The sequence below is a fragment of the Betta splendens genome, chromosome 19 (assembly GCF_900634795.4).
Source record: "Betta splendens chromosome 19, fBetSpl5.4, whole genome shotgun sequence".
Taxonomy (NCBI): domain Eukaryota; kingdom Metazoa; phylum Chordata; class Actinopteri; order Anabantiformes; family Osphronemidae; genus Betta; species Betta splendens.
The window spans coordinates 8,565,674-8,587,774 of NC_040898.2; the positions used below are offsets into that span (position 1 = coordinate 8,565,674).

Genomic DNA, 22,101 nt, shown 5'->3' on the forward strand with positions numbered 1-22,101 from the left:
CCTCGTTTCCCCCTCAGTCTCGCCATCGGAACCGGGAGGTTTATTCCTTCGCATTCTTCGTCCGTCCCGTGTGTGCTCAGTGATGGGCTAGTGAGAAAGACAAAGCCCGGCGGACCTGTCTACACTTCTTACATGTTGTTTGCCAATTTATGATTGAACTCCTTTATTTTAATACACTTTGCTGCCATGTTGCGCGTTTTGGTGGAATCGGCTAAAGGTTTGCCCAAGAAGAAGATCGGAAGTCCTGACCCGATCACAAGTGTGACTTTTAAAGGTAAGCGTTGTTTTAGGTAAAAGAAAAATCTCTGTATAAATGTATTGGCCTTAAAGAAAGATGCAAGTTTACAGGTAATTATGTTTTCCAGCATGACGTCACTTTTATAGTTCTGCTGTGGTATTTATAGGAAGCCATGCACACAGTGGAGACCCTTTGTAGTTTTCCTGCACTTGTGCATTCAGTTCACAGTTTTGGAGCACATGATGAAACGTCTCCCATCATGTGACAGAATTCTCAATGCAAAGACTGTGCAGATTATATGAGCTCAGAAAAAAGAGGGTGCAGGTTGGAGCCTGTTGGAAAATGAGCCTTCAGCTAATTGAAAAGGGTTCAAACACAGACTGGATCCTGGCTTAAAGGCCTGATGGGCCCTATCTAATATTTCGACAGATTAATTGATGAATGCAGTAAAATCGAACTGCAAATGTTTTACTAAATAATGACTTATTTCTTCATGGACTTTCAGATGAAAAGAAAAAGACTAAAGCCATTGACAACGAGCTGAATCCCGTATGGAATGAGGTAAACCTCACTTCTCATCTTTTTGACTGAACCAGAAGTGATTCAAAGAGTCTCTCAACTCTAGACTTCTGTAACTGCAGTGTGAACAAGGACAGCGTCACTCATAAAGCGCAGTTGAGGATCTGGTTTGGTGTTGACTTGTCGTGTCTGAGGTGGCAACTCAATATTTGTAATGTTGACACCGGTGACGCCGTCGCCTCCGGGCTGAAGCCTTCATCCTGCTTCTCCTGCAGGTGCTGGAGTTCGACCTGAAGGGCTCGGCCCTGGACTCCGGCTCTTTCATAGACGTGGTTGTGAAAGACTACGAAACCATCGGGAAGGACAAGTAAGTGCTGGGCTTGATGGTGAAATGATGAAAGGATGCCTCGCCTCGCAGTACAAACTCACTCCTGTCTGAACCTCCAGGAAACAGGTCTATTGACTCAGCGGGCAGGTTCTGGAGGCGTGTGTCCTTAGCGGCGGTGATGATTTATTTCAGACCACGAAACAGCAGCCGCCGCTTCCAGTGCCCCAGTTGCTTAACAGTCCAGTGGATTCGCACTGATGTGGACGGTGGAGCTGCGCGCGGTGCTGGAGTTATGTGCTGGCTGTACCCACTCACGCCCTGCACGTCGTGCTGGGACTTGCTGGGCCGAGTGGGATGGTGCTGATTGGGCAAGAAGCCGCGGATGAATCCCTTTTTGTCTTGTCGCTCAGCAGGATTAAGGTGCCGCCGTCGGCCCGTTTGAGGCCTGTTCGGTCCAAATAAAGACAGAGGCACATGTGGGACTAATCTAGAGCGCGTTTCCAAACGTCACTAATTGCATGATCAAACGTCTTCAAACTCGATGCTTTGTCTTCGTGCCCGTGTTTGTTTTACCATGTATAAATGTCCCTAGTACGTGAGACAGTCATGACTGGAGGGCGGAGCTTTCAAACGTGTCTCCAGCATGAGTCCATGTTACGCTGAGTAAAGTTTTCCACTGGCCACTCGCACACTCCACAAGAACCAGAGTGGGACTTCTCTCTCTGACACAGTTTTCCAGCTGCTGTTGTGGGAGATCCCTGTCGTCGTGGCAACTAAGGGGGGTGGACCAGAAGGCAGTCTGTGGATTCTTAACTCGTACGACTGTAGGAAAGGAATCGGAGGATTGCAGTGCAAACTTCCCATGTGTTAAAATGATCAGTCTGGGTCATGGAATTTACTAATCAGACTCACGCTGTTCATTCATTCATTCATTCATTCATGTGAAAGAACACGTACTGTAAATTAAGGCTTGAAGTATTTTTATTATCAAGAACTTCTAAATCTTTTAAATTAAAATTTTGACTTTTATTGAAAGTCTTTTACTGAAATCTGTTTAAAAACTTGATTTGCATGATGAACTTTGTCCCCACTTGGAGGTGACTTTCAAACGTTACTGAACCAGTGTGCTGACACGGAATTGAACTTCAGCCATATCTGAAATGTAAAAAGTGGTGAAAGAGTGTGGTTCAAGAAAAATCCTTTCACTGATTGAACCTCACTTCAGACCTCAGAGGATCTCAGTTCTAAGTTCACTAGTGTTAAATGAATAAAACGATAGTTTTACTGTTCTGTATAATTGTCGGGCATTTCTCCCCTGATGACACACCAGGGCATGTTTTTCTCATTCCATTGTGTGTTGACAGAGGAAACAATGGGGAAATTGTCGGTCAGAGCGACAACTTTTCCTAATCTGTCCACAATCCGGCCTCCGCTGCCGCGCGTCCATGCTGGAGCCACAGCTGTTACTTCACAGTGTCAGCCTTAGTTCAGCGTGTGGTTCTCAGCCTTCACTGACCTGCAGAGACGGAGAACCTTCCCAAACTTTCTTACTGGATCCACCCACAGAATGATGTATGTAGATGCTGTGTATGTCTGCATTCCATCCAAGCGTTTCATCCAGTGGGAGTCAGACAGAATATATTAATTGTTCGTTCTTATCAGAGCGAGCTGATGCTTTCGGCTGCACACAAAGTGACACAATACAAGGACGAGTATTTCACCAGTGGAGGCTTCATGGACTTTATCTGCTCCCGTGAACGCGCGAATGAGTTGTCTTTTCGCTAAAGTCGCTGTGGAATCAGTGGTCGTCGGCGGCCGTGTGCTGGTTCATGCTTGTTTGTCTGAGCAGGCAGGGTTTGTTAGCTCTGGGCGGTGACCTGTGTGTGTGTGTGTGTGTGTGTGTGTGTGTGTGTGTGTGTGTGTGTTAGTTAATGAACGTGGCTTCATTTGTCCGAAGCCTGTAAACGCAGCTCCCGACCTGTAAATGGTGACTTCCCAATGGATCCACAGCTCTCTCTGTTTTGCCCTGTTTCAGATTAATTGGCTCAACCAAAATCTCTTTGAAGGACCTGGCCTCAGGTCAGCTCCGATCTCTGCCTTCCAAAAATGTGCCTCTGGCCAACGAAAGTGGACAGAACACTGGAGTAAGTGTCTGCCTTCCTGTCTCTATTTGCTTGTACAGTTCAATGAGCTGCTTTAAAGTGAAATCACAGACACGCAGATAATATAAATTCCTTCCAGGCCACAATAAACCTCGTGATCGGCTACGATCCTCCAGCCAACGCTGCTCCCAGCCCCAACGACCCGCAGGCCGGAGGCGCCGCCGTGGACGGCGGTACGTCACACACTTCATTCATTGTTATTAAAGGCTCAAACGCAGACGCTCGCCGTCGCCCAATCAGATTCAAGCAGCGCCTTATGAAGGTGGCGCTGTTGAGGCGCGGCTCCTCCTTTTCACGGGAGAAGAAGTGCTTCCTGCTGAGCACTGGTGCACGGATGGCTCACGCGGCTTGTGGCTTTAAGTGTATGAAGAACCAGGACAACAGTTGTGTGTCTAGTTTAAAGCTCCCTCTCATTGTGTCGTCCTGTCTTTGTGATCAGGTGGCGGCGGCGGCGATGAGACGCTGCCTGATGGAGGCCCGAGTGGTGCGCCGGGTCCCTCCACCCCCGGCCAGCCGGTTAATCTCCGCCAGAGCCTGGCCAGGTCCCAGAACCGCTCCAGACTGGCCAACAAGCCCCAGGACTTCCAAGTGAGTGCGACTCTGTCTCGTCGGAGGTGAATTGTGTGTTTTCTGCCTGTCGGGCGACGTTCACGGGTTGTGGGTCAAATGTTCCCGGCCCCTTTTGAATCCCTGCGTTTACCTGCACGCACGCTGAGTTTGGTGCCGCGTGTGCTTCAGATCCGTGTCCGCGTCATCGAGGCCCGTCAGTTGCCCGGCAACAACATCAAACCGGTGGTGAAGGTCAACGTGGCCGGACAGACGCACAGGACGAGGATCAGGAGAGGAAACAACCCCTTCTTCGATGAGGTGAACTCACCTACAGGTCCAGTGCGTGTCTACGTGCACACGTGTGCTGTCCTTCAGTTCTGTGTGTGTGTGTGTGTGTGTGTGTGTGTGTGTTTCTTTGCAGATGTTCTTCTATAACGTCCACATGCTGCCGTCAGAGCTGTTTGATGAGAACATTAGCTTTCGGGTGAGAACCTTGGCTTCGTTTTTAGCTCCAGTTCTGTTTGGATGTGAAGCTGAGGTCGTTTCCTCCTCTGTGCAGGTGTACGACTCCTACTCGCTGAGGGCGGACAGTCTGATGGGCGAATTCAAAGTACGTGATCTCTGTCCTTTCTTCTAAATGACTCCACACATAAAAGGGTGCGCTGTGTGTCTGATGTGTGTGATGTGGCTGTGCTCTCTCCCACAGCTGGACACGGGATATGTTTATGATGAGCCAGGTACCGTGAGCCCGTCACAAGCCACAACCTTGATTTGTGTGTCATTTACATTTGCACAGACGGGGCTATTGTTTGACCTGCATGGGTTGGTTTGTACAACTGATACTGTACGTGTAGATTATGATTGCTGGCTTTGCTGCAGGGTGTTATAGTGTATTGTTGAAGTCCTGTGCAATAGTTTTGATTGGATAATTGTTAGAGTAGATCTAGGTCACTGTTATTATATTTACTGTAGTTTTTGTGCACTTGTGGCCTTTTTTGCCATGAGTTAGAAGTTGGTGACTAAGAAGAAAGACCAAATAATTTAACCCAATATGTTCTGATTGTGTGAATAAGAACATTTACTGTTTACTTGTCACCACCCCGCAGCTCACTGTGTCCTGAGGAAGTGGCTTCTGTTGAACGATCCCGATGACTCCAGCTCTGGGGCTAAAGGGTACCTCAAAGTCAGCCTCTTCATCGTGGGGACCGGCGACGAGCCTCCGGTACGACCGACAGACACTTCCGGCTGCCGCCGCCTCCTCCTCCGCTGTGCGGGGCCCATTATCTGCTCTGTCTCATCTGTCATAGATGGAGAACAGGGATTCCAACGACGACCAGGACGACATAGAGAGTAATCTGCTGCTGCCAGCGGGCGTGACGCTGCGATGGGCCACCTTGTCCCTGAAGGTCTTCAGAGCGGAAGATGTCCCACAAAGTAGGAAAACTGCAAAATAGAGTACGCGTACAGGAGAACCTCCTCATTTTAGACAGATTAAAGCATGAGGTTGTTGTGTTTTTTAGTGGATGATGCGTTTGTCCAGAGTGTGAAGGAACTGTTTGGATCAGAGGAAAACAGGAAGAATCTGGTGGATCCTTTTGTAGAAGCCAGCTTCGCAGGCAAAAAGGTTGGCCCTCGTCCCTTTAGTAGGTGGTGAGCGGCGTAATGTGACGCTGTACGACAGACAAAACACTGACGTGTTGCTGCTTTGCCTTCAGCTGTGCACTACGATCATGGAGAAGAATGCAAACCCTGAGTGGAACCAAATACTAAGGCTCCAAGTGAAGGTAACGCAAGTTGAGACTCAACCCTATAAATATCATGGAGGCGTTCGATTCATATTCCTGCTCTCTGTTGTGTTTGCTGTAGTTCCCCTCCATGTGTGAGTGCATCAAGCTGACCGTCTTCGACTGGTGAGCGAGACCCGACTGCTGTTCCCATTCTGTCTCTTCTAGTTTTGGTTCAGCACGAATGTGGAGGAGCATTATTGTGTTGGGCTATTTGGGTCTGAGGAAGTGTAACACAATATTCCTGCGCTGCAGTCAGCTGCATTATGCCGAGTCCGTCCCAGTCACCAACCACATGTGAATAATGCGGCGGCCTGTGACTCAGTGCGCTGTGGACGCCCCTCCCTTCCCCTCAATAACACGCTCTGGGATCCTGTTGGCACGTCTCTCATTTTCATGTCGTTTCTGGGCGAACGGGCGGCCTGATAACTCGGCTCCAGGAAGCCTGAAGGGAAACGAGCGAGGGAGGAAAAGTTTGAAAAACGGGGCGCTGACAGCTGCTCTGATCGTTCATCCAATGGGTTTTCCTGTTGAAAACTAAAACATTTCTATAAAGATGTGGAGAAATATAAGCGTGTGTCTAGACTGTGACATTTGCATGCAGTGAGTTGTTTGTGTGTGTGTGTGTGTGTGTGTGTGTGTGTGTGTGTGATCGCAGGGATCGTCTGACAGCTAATGATGCTGTTGGCACCACGTACCTGAACCTGTCCAGGATTGCCTCCTCTGGTGGAGAGGTCGAAGGTAGGATCGAGTTTTTAACAGCAGCATCATAAAGAAGCTGTTTTCCCACTGGCTGTTGACGTGTGAATTGTGCTTTTTCTCCCGTAATAGAGGATCATGGCCAAAAAGGTGAAAAGCCGTCCAATGAAGGTTCACCTGTGCGGTTTTTAACTCCGTGTTGCATGAGATCCGACCGCTTGAACTACTGTATGCAGAGCATGCTACTTCGCTAATTAGCAACTCTCACGTACTGTAGTGCACATGGCAGATAAACAGCTCTGTGTGTGTGTTTTGAGCATTACTTCCTGAATGTTTAACCATTTCTCCGCCTGCTGCCCCAGCGCTCACTGTTCCTAGCAAGCGTAGCATCACATACTCTGTACTAACGGTGGAGCCTCTCTTTGCTTTGCTTCGCGCCACTGGAGGCCGCATAGAGGTTAAGTCTGTGTGTCTCCCTGCAGCCACCACGGGGGAGTCCGAGGTGGGCTTCCTCCCCGTCTTCGGGCCCTGCTACATCAACCTCTACGGCAGCCCCAGGGAGTTTACCGGCCTTCCAGACCCCTACGACGATCTCAACTATGGCAAGGTAGCGGCGTAAACATGAGCCGCGGGGTTTACACTGTACATTCCTGTCTGATGTGTTGGAGTCTGGCAGGGAGAGGGAGTGGCGTACAGGGGCAGGGTCCTGGTTCAGCTGGACACCAAGCTGGATGGGAAGGTGGACAAAGCGGTGGAGAGCATCAGCAGCGATGACATCCTGGTGGCACAGGTACAGTACTGGGATTGTCCATCAGTTGCTGGTAGGAAATACGTGCGACAGGTATGACTCCTCCTCCTTCCCCTCATCAGAAGTACCAGAGGAGGAGGAAGTACTGTCTGTGCGCTGTCTTCTACAGCGCCTCCATGATTCGGCAGCCTGGAGAGCCAATCCAGTTTGAGGTCAGCATCGGTAACTATGGCAACAAGCTGGATAACACCTGCAAACCGTTGGCATCCACCACTCAGTACAGCTGTGCTGTGTTTGATGGTGAGTCAGGAAGCTGCCGTCGACACAATAATGCACACACACGTTGCTCTCTCACCAAGAGTTTATATCATGACCAGGGAACCACTACTACTACCTGCCCTGGGCTGACAATAAGCCGGTGGTTGTGGTGAATTCGTTCTGGGAGGACATCAGCCACCGCCTAGATGCAGTCAACATCATCCTCTACATCACACAACATCTGGTAATGCTGCTCCTTAAAGCTGGACTCCAAGTTCACTGTTTGGAGCGGGTGTCTACATGTGCCGACACGACGGTCTGTGTGTTTGTGCAAGCCTCACCCATGTTTTGCTGCTGTTGTAGCAATCCAACCTGGAGGCATTTAGGACCGCCATCTTGGCTAAAGTCTCCGACAACCAGCTAGCTGAGGTGTGGCTGAAGTTGCTCAATCAGCTGATTGAAGACATAGAAAGGTAAATGGAGAGAATCCGTCAATATCCTTTCTGTTGTCGGAAATGTGGGAAATGTTTTCAGTTGCACCTGTCAAAGTGAAGTGAGTTCACTACCAAGCTGTGTGCTGCCGCTCGTAGCTTCCCCACGCCTCAGCTGGAGGGCCACGACAATCTGACAACGCTGGACCTCCAGCTCAAGAATCTGCGCGACACTTCTCTGGCCACCATCAAGGAGGCAGCCCGGCGCATGCGAGAGGAGGCCCCGGAGATCAGCGAGACGCTGTCTGATATTGAAGCCTGGGAAGACAAACTGAAACAGCTGACTGTGGAGGTGAGAAGCCGCTCGCAGCAGATGTTGAAAAGACGCGTCGCATCTAGGGATCTAATCCCAACGACTTGGTCCAGCCCCAGAACAGCATGCCTGACGTTATCATCTGGATGCTGCGGGGGGAGAAGAGGGTCGCCTACGGCCGCATCCCCGCTCACGAGATCCTGTTCTCCACCCACAGTGAGCAGGCCTGTGGTCAACACTGTGGCAAGACTCAGACGGTCTTTTTAAAGGTACGTCTGGTGTCAAGAATCTATTTGATTTAGTCTGAACCGTCCTGGAGCCTAAAGCCTGAGCCTCACAGTCTGTTTCCTTCCCCTCAGTACCCCATGGATAAAAACAAGGGCTTAAAGGTGCCAGTTCAGGTTAGAGTCAACATGTGGCTGGGTCTCTCTGCACATGAGAAAAAGTTCAACTCCTTCTCTGAGGGCAACTTCAGCGTGTTCGCTGAGTTGGTATGTTGATGAGAAATGTATTCTTTGTAGAAAAGCGTTGGTATATCTTGAATCAAAAACACGTCTGTGCGTCATGTGCATCGCAGTACGAGAACCAGGCCAAGATGTTCGGGAAGTACGGGACAACAGGCCTGGTGGGTCGCCACAAATACTCCGATGTGACGGGCAAGCTGAAGCTGAAGCAGGAGTACTTCCTGCCCCCCAGAGGGTGGGAGTGGGAGGGCGACTGGTTCGTCGACCCAGAGAAAGGGTGAGTGGGACTTTTAGCCAACATCTTTTTACCAAATCAGGAAGTCTGACTCATTCTAGTTTACATTCCTCTCATGCCTCGGACCAGACTGCATCAGTGAACTGAAAGTCATTAAGGATTTAGCGTTAATCTGTTAATGTGGATTCAAGAACAGCCTCAGTCTGCATTTAAAAAATCTAAAATGTGTAGTTTTCCTTGTCAGCACTCTTTGTCCATTTCAGGATTAGTCAATGCAAAATAAGTATTAAATGATTGCATGCGTTATTATCTATTCACATTAAGGTTGGGTATCTAATGACCTGATGTGTTAAACAACTCTGTTCGACTTTGCCTTTCAGTCTGCTCACAGAAGCGGATGCGGGGCACACCGAGTTCATGGACGAAGTCTACCAGAATGAGACCCGCTTCCCTGGCGGGGAGTGGAAGCCTGCGTCTGAGCCGTACACCGACGTGGTGAGGCTTCACATGATGAGGGTGGAGCTATTAAGTTTACGTTACCCGCCCACTGTGCTACTGTGAATGCTGTCCATCCAATGCTACATGGACCCATTGGTGTAATAGTGTAGCTCCCTAGATCCTTGCTCACAGTGATTTTTTGAGCTAAACATGGGTAATACCTGTGGAAATCTAACAGATTGTGTCTTGTGCAGAACGGGGAGAAAAGCCGCAGCCCTACAGAGTTCGATTGTCCTCTAGGTTGGACCTGGGAAGACGAGTGGACCGTGGACGTCAACAGAGCCGTGGATGATCAAGGTTTTTCTTCTGATAATTCTCTGTAAACCACCAAAGCTCTGATTATGTCTCCTGGCTCAGTGATATTATGAGTGTGTGCGTCTACCTTCCAGGCTGGGAGTATGGAGTGACCATACCCCCCAACGACAAACCCCAAGCCTGGGTCCCTGCAGAGAAGGTTTACCACGTCCACCGCAGGAGAAGGGTGGTTCGACCGCGCAAGAGAAGCGCTGTCCCTGCAGGGACCCCTGTGGAGGTCGGCACAATTCAAATGTCCCATATACTGTACGATTTATTTTTCCAAATAATGACGCTGGATGGTTATCTTTGCGCAGAGGCGGATTCAAGGTGACCCTGAGGGATGGGAGTTCTCCTCACTGATCGGCTGGAAGTTCCACAGAATGGAACGCTCATCCGACACGTTCCGTCGAAGGCGCTGGAGGCGGAAGATGGCGCCAGGAGACCGGCTGGGGTCCTGCGCCATTTTTCAGCTAGAAGGGGCATTGGTAGGAATTCCAGCAAGATCACTTCCTGTTTTAATACGTCTCTCAATATGGAGGCATTTAAGATGTGATCGGTTTACCTTGCAGGGTGTTGATACTGAGGAGAAGGAGAAAGGCTCAAAGGAAGATTCCACCAAGCTGTTTGGTGCCAACACTCCCACTGTGTCGTGTACTTTTACCAGTGAGTGACCTTAGGAACCGAGTTATCAGAAGATGAATGGACACATAATGAGGTTTAATGTTTGCTTTTAGAGTCTTTCAGGTACCATCTTCGTGTCTACATCTATCAGGCGCGTAATATGATTGCTATGGACAATGATAGTTTTTCTGGTAAGAATGTTGGTGGTATCTCCTGCACTTTGTGGTGTAACATCAGCAGCATTACGTCAGTGTGTTCTTTTCCTTCGCAGATCCTTACGCCCACGTCTCCTTCCTGCACGTGAGCAAGACAACAGAGACGCTGCGGGCGACGCTGAACCCGACCTGGGACCAGACCCTGATCTTCAATGACATCGAGATCTACGGGGAGCCGCAGCAGGTTGCGAACCGACCCCCCAAAGTCGTGGTGGAGTTCTACGACAGTGACCAAGTGGTGGGTTATAGAACACATACACAGAGGAGCAAAGCTCGTTGTTGTGCTTAGTATAATTGGTAAACCTGTCCACAGGGAAAGGATGAGCTGCTGGGCCGCACTGTTTACAGCCCACTGGTGAAGTTGACCCCAGGCACAGACGGGACGCCTAAACTACTGTGGCATCCCATCCTCCAAAAGGGTCACAAGGCCGGCGAGGCTCTGGTGGCTGCTGAACTCATCCTTAAAGACAAGGCCAGTAGCTGTCCTTCTCCTAAACCGCAGTATTTAAATCATCATAGATGGACTTCTAAGAATTTGAATACTGCTGAAAATGCAGTTTTATTAAACCTTTAATCTGCTCAATTTGTTGTATTAGATTATCAAAGCAATGCGGAATGGCTGATTGGGAAAAAATAGACTTTTACACAACTGTTGAGCTTTATTTGAGGAGTTGAGAGTTTGATATCTTAACAGCGTGCTCCAGCTGGGCCTCCGGTCTGATTAAATGCAAACGTAGTGGCAAAAACACAATGATAACCATGATCTCCTGTCTCTGTCTCTGTAGTCGGGTAAGACTGACCTTCCCCTAAGTCCCCCAAAGAGAGCGGAGAACCTCTACATGGTTCCCCAGGGCATCCGGCCCGTGGTGCAGCTCACTGCCGTGGAGGTAAAACCGCTCGTGGGACACACCCTCGCTCAGAATTCACCTAGACCGACCTCGTAACATTCCCTGTGCGTGTCTGCCCTCAGATTCTAGCCTGGGGCTTGAGGAACATGAAGCCGTACCAGCTGGCTGCAGTAACGTCCCCCAGCCTGGTGGTGGAGTGTGGAGGGCAGAGGGTGGAGTCTGTCGTCATCAAGAACATGAAAAAGAGCCCCAACTTTCCCAGCTCCGTCCTCTTCATCCGAGTGGTACCACACACACACTGATGATGCATCCTAGAGCTAGTGCAAATAGATCAGTACCTTAAGTCATCGTCACTGTCTTCCAGCTGCTTCCTAAGGAGGAAATGTACACGCCTCCTATTGTGCTGAAGGTGATCGACCATCGTCCGTTCGGCAGGAAGCCTGTGGTTGGCCAGTGCACCATCGCCTCTCTAGAGGAGTTCAGATGCGACCCATACGTCATCACCGCAGAGGGGGCGATGTCTTCAAAGAGTAAGGACAGACGAAGAAGACGCACATGAACATGAACATGTCCTAATCTTGTCCTCTCGTCGCCGACAGTGGCTCTGATGATGGCGTCTCCCGTCAAACACGTCTCTATAACCATGGAGGAGTCCAGACCCCTGCTAGAAGCCAAAGTAAACAGTTTACTACTGAACCTTTTCTCTCCTGTGTCCTGTTCATTAAAAAGTGCAGAATTTGACTGCGGTCAAATTTGACGGCTGTTGTTACTCTGGCTTACAGTTCATGTACAGCATGTCAGCTGCTGTCACCAAAATGGCCACGCCTGCCTCCTTCTTTGTATGTATGATCGGTCACTGCAGCCTTTTCATCCTCAGGCCTGGGTTCCAATGACACCTAATCCAGCAAAGCTTGGCAGACGCCTCATGACGTTACGCTCAACTCCTTTCATTATGTGGAAATATTCACGATAACTGATTGTCCATTTCCCGTACGACCTAATTCATTGCGCACGCTTTTTTTCTGGATCAGGGGAGTAACATGGCATTTAGATTGAATTTGACCCCAGACATCTGAAAGCAATGTTTTCTACATTCTAAAGAAAAATGCTTTCTGATGTAATCATGAAATTTCATTAGAAATTTTCGTTAGCTGATTCACTCACAAATTCAGAGGCATTTGTGAACTTTAATGAACCATTGTTACACCCTTGTTTTCATGTTTTCATCATCATGATTCACTATGACGATGGATGACATCATCATTCATTACTCTACTGTCTTCTCAAAATATATATATTTGCTGTATGTTAATGCATTTAGTAACTTGTTCCTTTTGTGTCTCCCTCTTCTTTCTTCTCCAAAGCATGTAGAAAAGGTGAGATTTACATAACATGACATTTTTTTTTTAATCTTATCTTATATAAATGCAGTTCATTTCAGATGTTAAAATTAAAACTGTGCAATTGAATCTTCAGGAAAAAGAGACTATTGACTGGTGGAGCAAATTCTATGCTTCGACTGGAGACCTGCAGAAATGCGGTCCTTACCTGAAGAAAGGATACGACACCCTCAAAGTAAGTCGGCTTTATTTCCTTCCGCTGACTGTTGAACACTGTCCAGGTGCTTCCCTTCTGATTCGAATGGGAACTTTCAGGTTTATGACTGCGAACTGGAGGACGTCGCAGACTTCAAAGGCCTGACCGATTTCTGCCACACCTTTAAACTATTCGGAGGCAAGAATATAAACGGCGACGATGACCCGACTGTGGTTGGAGAGTTCAAGGTGGCGTCACTTCACTACATCAACACTTGAAGTTTGAAAAACAAAAGAAAAACGTCCGGATCTCATCTGTGTCTCTGTTTCTTTTTAGGGTTCGTTCAAGGTGTACCCTCTGCCTGACGACCCGGGGGTCCCTGCTCCTCCGCAGCAGTTCAGAGAGCTGCCAGACAGCGGACCCCAGGAGTGTCTGGTCAGGATTTATGTGGTCCGGGGCATAGACCTGCAGCCCAAAGACAACAACGGCAAAGTGAGGATTCTTTCATGTCACTGACAATAAAAGCAACAATACCTTGAACTCACATTATCTTTTCTGCGCAGTGTGATCCGTACATAAAGATAACCCTGGGCAAGAATACGATCGATGACAGAGATCACTACATACCCAACACCCTTGATCCTTTGTTTGGAAGGTAAAAGGGGAAATTAATTTGTTTAATTAAATTAGATCTGTTGCACCTCCTAGTTTAACACCCTTATTTTGTTCAGGATGTTTGAGATGACGTGTTTCCTGCCCCAGGACAAGGACCTAAAGATTTCTGTCTATGACTTTGACCTCCTCACCCGTGATGAAAAGGTCGGCGACACGGTGATTGACCTGGAGAACCGCATGCTGTCACGCTACAACTCCTACTGTGGCCTTCCACAGACATACTGCATGTGAGCGCTGGGGTGAAAGGACAAATGTCCTGCAAAGATCTACCAGCAGGATTTTCACCAGGATTTTCCTGTTGTATTTCAGTTCTGGCGTCAATCAGTGGCGGGACCAGCTCAAACCATCTCAAATCCTAGAGACCTTGGCCCGTCTAAAAGGCCTCTCCAAGCCCAAGAGTGAAGATAATGGCACATCGCTCACATTTAATGGCACAGAGTACACGCTGGCTCAGTTCGGTAAGAGTTTTTGTTTCAATATGTAAATTAAACTATTTATACAGTTATTTGCAAGTTTTCTGACAAACTGTCTAATATGGGTTTTAATCCAGAGGACAACAAGGAAATCCATCAGCACTTGGGTCCACCCCTAGAACGCCTCAGTCTGCACGTGCTCCGGACACAAAAACTCGTTCCAGAACACGTGGAGACCAGGACCCTTTACAGCACCTTCCAGCCGAACCTCTCCCAGGTTAACGCCTCGCTAAGCTAAAGCTAAGCTAAGCTAAAGCTAAAGCTAAGCTAAAGCTACATGGTGCACATGCACATCACCCTGACTTACTGTGTCACCTGTGCATTGGTTTCTAGGGAAAGCTTCAGATGTGGGTGGATGTTTTCCCCAAAAGCATTGGCGTCCCCGGACCTCCCTTTGACATCACACCGCGCAAGGCTAAGAAGTGAGTGCTGTGCAGCTCGTCATCATTGCTCAAACATCACTGAGCTAACATCCAACGTCTGCTCTGTTTGAATGCTCAGGTATTTCCTCCGTGCTGTTATCTGGAACACCACTGATGTCATTTTAGACGAGACCAGCATCACTGGAGAACACATGAGTGACATCTATGTCAAGGGGTAGGCTGAGAGTTTGGTTCAAACTGCATGTAGTAGCAGGTTTTAGCAGTTTGATTAGGTACCATGGATTCAAATCATCCAACCTGTTGTTTCCTGTGTGTGTCAGCTGGATGCCAGGGATGGAGGACGACAAGCAGAAGACCGATGTCCACTACAGGTCCCTGGACGGAGATGGCAACTTTAACTGGAGGTTCGTCTTTGGTTTCGAGTACCTGCCGGCCGAACAACTCTGCCTTGTGTCCAAGAAGGTGAGAATTGTGGAATGAATACATGTGTACTATTCAAATTCTGCACATGTAAATTATAAAACACGTTTTCTCATTCTTTTTTATAACAGGAACATTTTTGGAGTCTTGATAAAACTGAGTTCAGGATTCCCCCCAGGTTAACTATTCAGATATGGGACAATGACAAGTTCTCACTGGATGATTACCTTGGTAAAACTTCTACTTTAACCAAAACGAGAGTTTGACTTAGACCACCTTATACATGCTACATCTTATAACCTGATACACTTTTGTCACAGGCACAGTGGAGCTGGATTTGCGTAACCTTGTTGCTCCCTCCAAGACCCCAGAGAAATGTTCTCTCAATATGATGGATGTTCTGGAAGCTGGAGCCCCACACAAGACAGATCATGCAAAGTCTCTGTTTGCCCAGCAGTCGGTCAGAGGCTGGTGGCCCTGTTCCTTAGAACAGAATGGGAAGAAGACCCTCGGTGTACGTAACCTTAGTGGAGAGATCTCTGAACATCCCAAGATGGTTGGAGATGATGATGAGGTGATGTTGTGTCTGTGTGGTGTTCTAGGGCAAAGTGGAGATGACACTGGAGATCGTAAATGAGACAGAAGCAGACGAGAGACCGGCAGGAAAAGGCAGAGAAGAACCCAACATGAACCCAAAACTGGACTTTCCCAAGTAAGAACCAACAGCAGTCAACTATTTTTTTGTCGCCTGTAAAATGTAAAATAAGCGGCAATGAACATGCACCGTCTGTCTTCCATTCTCCACAACCAGACGGCCAGAAACATCCTTCTTCTGGTTCACCAACCCATGCAAGACCATGAAGTTCATCGTATGGAAAAGGTTCAGGTGTCTCTTCATTTGCCTCATCATCCTCATCATAGTGGTTCTCTTCCTTGCCATCCTGCTGTACTCGTTACCGGTGAGGAACTCAGTAATACTGGTTTTAGCATTCTAATTACATCACTAATTCAAAAGCTTTTTTCTCAGTGCAGGTGAATATTACATGTGAAGTAACTATTTTTGTTTTTCCAGAATTACATTTCAATGAAGATAGTGAAACCTCTGCAGTGACCCTTCAGTGGATGAGCAGTGGATCGGTGAAAGACTACCCACATGATCACAGTAACCCCATCTTATGTTCCTGTCTAGTTTTTTACAAATGGGGAGGGGACAAGGTATCACTTTATCATTGTATTTTAAAGTAAGCTCCACACTGATTTATAGACTGGGCGTTGATATTTGAAGCCACCGAACCAATACTTTTATCACTAACATTTGAGCAGGCACAAAATAGAAACATGACTGTAAAAGCTTTGGACACTGTGTTAAGAAGGTGTTATTTCAGTTCTTCAGGGTTTGTTTGTGGTTCTTTTGTGTTCTTAGGATTTACTCACACTTTGCTCTGTGGTCTACAACAGTTTTACACTGTTCGTATATGTGAACAACAAAACTATTCTATGCCCTATCGTATAAATGTTCTATTAGAAAGCTTCCATTCTTCTTATTACTCTACCGCGACAATTGCACCCGTCCTGCTCGTCCTGTATACTGGAGCCAGCCCCTGATGCCACCGAGCAGCAGGCAGCCTGCACCCTTAGCAGGCTGACCTGCAGCCACACAGACAAAAGATGTGCAAACTCTGCACAGAAGACTGCTAACTAATGTTGTGAGTTGACTCTGCTCCCACTGCAGCACTTCGTCAAAAACTGTGGGAAAACCTGCCAATCTCCATGTAAACACTGTTAAGTCTTGTGTAACGTTTTCACGAACCTTTTAAAATAAATAATATCAAATATGATTCAAGATTTTTATTTATTGATAAATTGATAAACGGCAGCAACAAAAATCGTGCTGTGCATCTGGAAGTGCAGACTGAAGGGAAAAACTTTAGCTAAACTAAAGTGTTAACAAATCAAGGACAGGGCAGCACGGCCCCAACATAAGAGCATGAACTATGTACAGTGCATATTGTACCTTAGTGAATTATTTACAATTTAACGTAAATTTGCAATTTAACATAAATTTACAACACTTGCTTGTAGTAAATGCTATTTACTGTTGATCGCTCTTATTTGCTTTTTCTTTGAATATATCAAATGTAAATTTATTGCATTGCACCATTGCTTGCTCTATTCTTCCTCTGAGGCGTGATGTTTACAGTCCTCCCTCAGGAAAGCCTCCACCTCGTCTCTTCGTGCTAGGCTGTTGGCTTTGCCTTGGAAACGCCCATTCTTCCCTGCACCTTTCCCTTGGAGCATCTCCAGCACACTGAAGAGCACATAGAGTAATACCATGTCAACCAACTAACTTTTTTTCATTTTTTACAGGAACAGCCACATAAATGTGCAGTGGTATTTTTTACCGAGGTCCTGTCTCAGCGACTCTTCCACTGGGTCCAGCCAGTAGAAACAAACCAGGTCCCTTCTCCTCTCCCACAGTTAGGAAAAGCAGTGTTTCCTTAAAAACAGACAAAACAAAGCTTCATACATTAGGCTGTTAGACCAAAGAGGAAGCAGTCAGGTTGTGCCTTTACCTCTGTGTTTATTTCATTGGCAATGATATTCATAAACTCATTGTCACCCTCTTTTCTGTAGAAAGAGAAGCAAACCCTATGTGAAATACATTCATACATACATTGATACATCTCTATGGGGATGCCCAATTGCTGTATGTACATTAATAGCTGGGCACAATATTACTGCCACAAACCAGCCTTTCAGCTCAAGAGCCTCTTACTTGTGAAAGCTGAAAAAGTTGCCTCTCTGGGGGCCATTCTTGAAGTCCTGGGCAATGAGGACAGCCATGTCTCGTAGCAGGCCCAGGTTGGTCTGACAAAGTCATTTTTATGAGGTTAGCGACTCTGTGTAATATGTGCCATGTGCTGGGTCGTTTAAAAACTTAAAAAAAGGTTATGATCAGTGACATCTTCTGGCAACTATAAGCAATTGCAACAATATAAATTAACTTCTCAAAACTAGTCAATGAGTGAGAATTTAAAACAATCAGTGACAAAATCTTACTTTTTGTAGCAGCTTAACTGATTTCTGCAACTTGTCAACTGCCTCAATATGATCATCAGGCCCAGTTCTGTAATGCAATACAATTACTTCAGAATGCGTGACTGACACACATTAACTCATGTTTTGATGGTTAGTCAGGCTTTAAACTTGCTTCAGTAGAGACACCAGCGATCGTTCTGTGCTGTAGCTTTTCTCTGCGTACTTCAGAACCCTGTTTCCCGCCAGGAAGATCAGGTTGGTTTTGTTTTTCTTTCCCTTTTCAGTCCCAAGTAGCTTTATTACCTGAAATTAAAAGGATTGAAATGACTTCAAACTGCTTGTGAATCAGCATGTACAAATAAAGTTGTACCTGTAAATGACTGAGGTTAGACACGTGGGTTCCACAGCACATGTTGGCATCAACGCCTTCAATATCAATGATCCGAACTGGCCCCGCATGGTCCTCAGGCAGCCCTCGACTCCTTACCTAATTTATAAAAAAATGCCCATTTGGCATACTGTAAAGTTCACTGGCATTTCTGGTAAATTATGTTTTTTCACACAATTGAATAAGACTTTCGATATTTGTGTATTGTAACACCAGTACAACATTTGTACCTTTTCCACAGCCGGGTCATCTATAGAGAGAAGCTGGACAGTGACAGGGACATGAGCTCTGATCTTCTCATTTACAGCTTCTTCTAGGTCCTGCATCTGAGCAGGTTTGACACAAGGAGTATCCAGTTCTATTGTGCTTCTCTGACGCCCTAGGTCCCTGGAAAAAGAAAACCAGTAAACCTACGTAAAGGTATTTGGGGTTTGAGGGAACAGAATCTGTGCAGGGATTATTTACCAGGATGTGGTCTTGTATCCAAACATTGCATCTGCTAGTGCAGTGATCAAATGTTGACCTAAGGGCAAAGAGAAACATGATAACTAAAAATGTTCCCTGATGTGATTGCCCCTGGTCTTATTGGTTTTGTGGGCTTTACCTGAGTGTTGCTGCATGTGGTCAAACCTCCTCTCCCAGTCAACCTTCACGTGCACCTGCTGACCCACCTCTAGAGGAGAGCTCACAAAGTGCACAGCCTCGGATCCCTGTCGTGTCACCCTCAGAACTGGGACATCCCCAATCAGCCCGTGGTCATCTGGCTGAAGGTTAAAAGTAAATGACAAACATACCGCCAAAATGATATTACTCAACCAAACAACAGTGCTTAAACTTTGCTTATAGCATTTGCTTGTAAATGTCAGCTTACTTGACCACCTCCCTCAGGAAACAAGATGGTGTCTTGGAGTTTCACGTTAAAACCTTTGACAGTCTCTTTCTTTCCACTGACTTCTTGTTTGAGCTCAGCTGGACAACAGGATACTATGGACGTAACAAACTAACAATAAAAACAAATGACATTAAAGCATATACAAAACAAACGTGATGAAACAGTAGAAACTGTTGTATTTGACTATTCGAGCCTGAATATACTGTACTACAGTACTTCTGGCTGAGTTCTCAATACTTAACGTTTAGAAATGTACACAGAGCTAATGTATTGTTAAACGCTATTTAATCACCATATGCCGACAATCAACATAGCTATAATCCCCGAAAATATTTAGACGTTAGTTAAGTAAACTGGGTAACCACTGATATGTTATAGCATACATTGTATCGATATTGCTACTGTTAGCTAACATGCTAACAGCTTCTTCAGTGAATGAATGACTATATTCGGGCCGTTTTCTTGCTGTTACACACTTCGGCGCTGATTATTTATTATTAACTATTATTAACAGTTCATACCTCTTTCATGTAGCAGTCTCGCTGACACTGAAAGGCCATTTCGGATCTGAGACTTCTTTTTTAACAGGAGTGATTTGAAAGGCTTGAAATGTGCAGCTGTCAGCTGAGTAATGTACGGGTCGCAGGATGGTCCAAACACAGCTTCTTCGACTTTTTTGACTTTTCCAAAATAAATCGCGTTTACGCTTGAAGTGCCTTTAATTACCTAGTATTTTGAAATATTTTTATCGGCATCTAATAGTTAATAAAATATGTATAAGGTTTCCCTATTGACAAATTGTTAAACTGAAAACTATTTATTATGTGATACATGTAGTAAATAGTTTATAAACTTTACTTTAATACTTCCGAGCATCACAACAACAACACATCACAGTTGATAAAAATTGCTTTTATTTAAACTGCCTTTGTGTCTGATAACATGGTAATAAATACATTCGTAGAAAACATCATATTTGTTAAAAACAATCTCAACAATAACACATCAAATCATCAGCAAATATTACAAGCCTCAGTAACAGCATTGTCCTCAGGTCACTCGGGACAAAAGGTGCTGTGGTTTTAGTCAGACTGTAGGAATGAGAAAGAAATGTAGGCTTAGAATCAATGTAATATTTGTTAGGTATGAGATGGTTGATATTATCCAGAAATCAGCAGACCTAATGGTCTGTTGGCATCAAATTAGATGTAGATGTGATGATGGAGTTTGAATTGGAACTCTTTTCCATAAAGCTATAAAAATATATTGGTTTCATGGATTCCACTTTAGTAACAGCGTTCCACTGTACTTACGTCACTCAGATCGCCCATGTCCGGGGTTTCACCTTTACTGTCGGTTGCCAGTTCTTGGATCATCTAAAAAACACACACACACAGCCTACATCAAACACTCACAGAACTAAGGTGAATGTTTCCAGAGCTCACTCCACTCACATCCACGTATCTGTCGTACTCTTCCTTTCCTTCATCTTCTTCATGCTCCCAGTCTCTCCAGTTATCAAAGTCTACAGATATCCAGCTTGGCTGAGATAAGAAGGAGAAATGACACAGATGATTTTACTGACTGTGGTAAATGGCAGATTTTACACTCAACTGGGTTGTTTATTGACAACCAAAAATAATTAGCTCTGGAGCCAGAAACATCTATCTTGTGACTGATCAGTTGACACAAACACACACAAACTAACCTTAGCAGAATCCTTTTGGAGACGAGGCCATGCATAATCAGGCTTGACTTTTCTTAGCAAGACGTTAATGGTCCGGTCATAAACTCTTTCTCTGGAGTCCTGTTAAACAGTGAAAAAACACAATACAACATATATATTTATTCTCTCTCTCTCTCTCTCTCTCTCACACACACACACACACACACACACACACACACACACACACACACACACACACACACACACACACACACACACACACACACACACACCTCATCTATTAAAAGGTAATGCCTACATTGATCTGGATTTTGTCGTAGAAGTGCAGCTCATTGTAGAACACGTCGTCTGTTTCGTTTTTGCAGCTGTTGTAAAGACACAGCAGTGTTGTCAAGAAAAACAACTCAGACTTAATGGATGTTACTAAATTGTAAACTCACCATAGAATCATTTTGTCTGTCTGAATGTGAACCTGGACATCTTTAGGCTTCTGAACCATGAAGTTGACAGTAACATATTTCTTTCTGTCAAACCACAGCGCATGTGCTGGCTGACTGTTAAATCACAGAGAAAATCAAAATGTATGAAATATTAGATGATTTTACTTGTACTTCATCCCATCTCTAAAAATTAGTAAAACCCGCTGGTTCCATTCAGGAATGCTAAGATCAAAGCGATAAAAAAAGGCCTCAAATAAGAGACTTTTGGCACTTACCTCTCTTCAGGTCTGACAACTTTGGGCTTGTTCATTTTAAAACTTGTAAAGAACCAACAACTTAACTTTGAATTTCCTAAACTACAAGAAAGTAAAAAGCATGTGACTCCTTTGTGCGAGGTGTGTGCTGTAGTGCAGTTGCCAGTCCCTGGATGCTATTTATAGTTATATATCAGCTGCTGGGGAGACTTGGCCGTCATTACCCCTTCCCCTGCCCTTTTTAGTCTGTCTGTGGAACTCTCCGGAAACCGGACGCCTTTTCTGGGTTCTCCAGCACTTTGTTGGTTAAAAAAATAAAACATAACACACAGGATCACAAATGAAATACCTACAAACTGTATCAACAGTACAATCCAGCTTAATTGTGTGGTTAATTTTAATTTAAAGAAAAAAAGATATTAATATATATTAATATATATATTGAATTAAAGGTATCGTTGTTTATTCCAAATCACTATGATTTTACAAGAAACCTCAACACAAAGTATAAATAAGGTTGTTTTTTAAAGTAACACAGTGCCTAACTGAGTACATATTGATTTTTTGTATTTTTTGGACCTACTAGACATTTAGAATTGTATCTGTATATACATTTTTTCTTTTAAATGTAATTTTTGCAAATTTAAACAGACCTTATCAAGTTGCTGTAGAATTTATCTACAGAACTAATTATTTGTGGCGCCCCC

The 22,101-nt window shown here is 45.6% G+C and overlaps 3 protein-coding genes across 8 annotated transcripts; 1 reads left to right on the plus strand and 2 right to left on the minus strand.

The window, feature by feature from the left end:
* The first annotated feature begins 6 nt into the window (after nucleotides 1-6).
* On the plus strand, nucleotides 7-16,532 carry myof (myoferlin). 6 transcript variants are annotated; one of them, XM_041068343.2, is made up of 55 exons: nucleotides 8-274; nucleotides 744-799; nucleotides 1,033-1,124; nucleotides 3,121-3,229; nucleotides 3,327-3,420; nucleotides 3,687-3,835; nucleotides 3,986-4,114; nucleotides 4,218-4,280; nucleotides 4,356-4,406; nucleotides 4,503-4,533; nucleotides 4,903-5,018; nucleotides 5,104-5,230; nucleotides 5,317-5,420; nucleotides 5,512-5,580; nucleotides 5,663-5,706; nucleotides 6,239-6,321; nucleotides 6,412-6,450; nucleotides 6,762-6,886; nucleotides 6,956-7,069; nucleotides 7,150-7,327; nucleotides 7,405-7,529; nucleotides 7,649-7,758; nucleotides 7,876-8,068; nucleotides 8,143-8,298; nucleotides 8,389-8,520; nucleotides 8,607-8,770; nucleotides 9,109-9,223; nucleotides 9,421-9,523; nucleotides 9,616-9,758; nucleotides 9,838-10,008; nucleotides 10,093-10,186; nucleotides 10,258-10,335; nucleotides 10,416-10,597; nucleotides 10,673-10,831; nucleotides 11,145-11,246; nucleotides 11,330-11,491; nucleotides 11,572-11,737; nucleotides 11,807-11,883; nucleotides 11,990-12,046; nucleotides 12,572-12,583; nucleotides 12,684-12,782; nucleotides 12,863-12,991; nucleotides 13,080-13,235; nucleotides 13,307-13,398; nucleotides 13,475-13,645; nucleotides 13,728-13,876; nucleotides 13,969-14,108; nucleotides 14,225-14,313; nucleotides 14,393-14,488; nucleotides 14,595-14,736; nucleotides 14,826-14,925; nucleotides 15,015-15,208; nucleotides 15,297-15,406; nucleotides 15,506-15,653; nucleotides 15,767-16,532. In XM_041068343.2, exons 1-55 carry the CDS (start codon nucleotides 187-189, stop codon nucleotides 15,803-15,805), a joined length of 6,216 nt encoding a protein of 2,071 aa, XP_040924277.1. In that variant the 5' UTR covers nucleotides 8-186; the 3' UTR covers nucleotides 15,806-16,532. The 6 variants fall into 6 exon arrangements, with proteins under 6 accessions (XP_040924276.1, XP_040924277.1, XP_040924278.1 ...); XM_041068344.2 differs by having other exon boundaries at nucleotides 6,412-6,429; XM_029135566.3 differs by lacking the exon at nucleotides 11,990-12,046.
* On the minus strand, nucleotides 16,528-19,693 carry aarsd1 (alanyl-tRNA synthetase domain containing 1). The gene is made up of 12 exons (XM_029135574.3): nucleotides 19,535-19,693; nucleotides 18,993-19,121; nucleotides 18,726-18,885; nucleotides 18,587-18,644; nucleotides 18,352-18,508; nucleotides 18,104-18,220; nucleotides 17,906-18,036; nucleotides 17,755-17,821; nucleotides 17,471-17,562; nucleotides 17,268-17,322; nucleotides 17,097-17,191; nucleotides 16,528-17,002 (listed from the first exon to the last, which is right to left on the minus strand). Exons 1-12 carry the CDS (start codon nucleotides 19,571-19,573, stop codon nucleotides 16,864-16,866), a joined length of 1,239 nt encoding a protein of 412 aa, XP_028991407.1. The 5' UTR covers nucleotides 19,574-19,693; the 3' UTR covers nucleotides 16,528-16,863.
* A 211-nt stretch (nucleotides 19,694-19,904) lies between these two features.
* Nucleotides 19,905-21,747, minus strand: ptges3l (prostaglandin E synthase 3 like). Its single transcript, XM_029135575.3, has 7 exons — nucleotides 21,416-21,747; nucleotides 21,141-21,254; nucleotides 20,999-21,065; nucleotides 20,722-20,820; nucleotides 20,468-20,557; nucleotides 20,327-20,389; nucleotides 19,905-20,104 (listed from the first exon to the last, which is right to left on the minus strand). The coding sequence occupies exons 1-7, from the start codon at nucleotides 21,448-21,450 to the stop codon at nucleotides 20,096-20,098; spliced, it is 477 nt and encodes a 158-aa protein (XP_028991408.1). The 5' UTR covers nucleotides 21,451-21,747; the 3' UTR covers nucleotides 19,905-20,095.
* Between the last annotated feature and the right edge of the window lie 354 nt (nucleotides 21,748-22,101).

What these genes read in the sequence shown, in the direction of transcription:
- myof (XM_041068342.2), top strand. Translation starts at nt 187, where the DNA reads ATGTTGCGCGTTTTGGTGGAATCGGCTAAAGGTTTGCCCAAGAAGAAG. An exon ending in ACAACCCCTTCTTCGATGAG is followed by an intron (nt 4,115 to 4,217) that starts GTGAACTCACCT and finishes GTTTCTTTGCAG; the next exon opens with ATGTTCTTCTATAACGTCCA. An exon ending in TCTGCCTTGTGTCCAAGAAG is followed by an intron (nt 14,737 to 14,825) that starts GTGAGAATTGTG and finishes TTTTTATAACAG; the next exon opens with GAACATTTTTGGAGTCTTGA.
- aarsd1 (XM_029135574.3), bottom strand. Translation starts at nt 19,573, where the DNA reads ATGGCCTTTCAGTGTCAGCGAGACTGCTACATGAAAGAG. An exon ending in GAGACTGCTACATGAAAGAG is followed by an intron (nt 19,122 to 19,534) that starts GTATGAACTGTT and finishes TTTTATTGTTAG; the next exon opens with TTTGTTACGTCCATAGTATC. An exon ending in ATGACCCGGCTGTGGAAAAG is followed by an intron (nt 18,221 to 18,351) that starts GTACAAATGTTG and finishes TTTATAAATTAG; the next exon opens with GTAAGGAGTCGAGGGCTGCC.
- ptges3l (XM_029135575.3), bottom strand. Translation starts at nt 21,450, where the DNA reads ATGAACAAGCCCAAAGTTGTCAGACCTGAAGAGAG. An exon ending in GTTGTCAGACCTGAAGAGAG is followed by an intron (nt 21,255 to 21,415) that starts GTAAGTGCCAAA and finishes GTGATTTAACAG; the next exon opens with TCAGCCAGCACATGCGCTGT. An exon ending in ACGACAAAATCCAGATCAAT is followed by an intron (nt 20,821 to 20,998) that starts GTAGGCATTACC and finishes ACTGTTTAACAG; the next exon opens with GACTCCAGAGAAAGAGTTTA.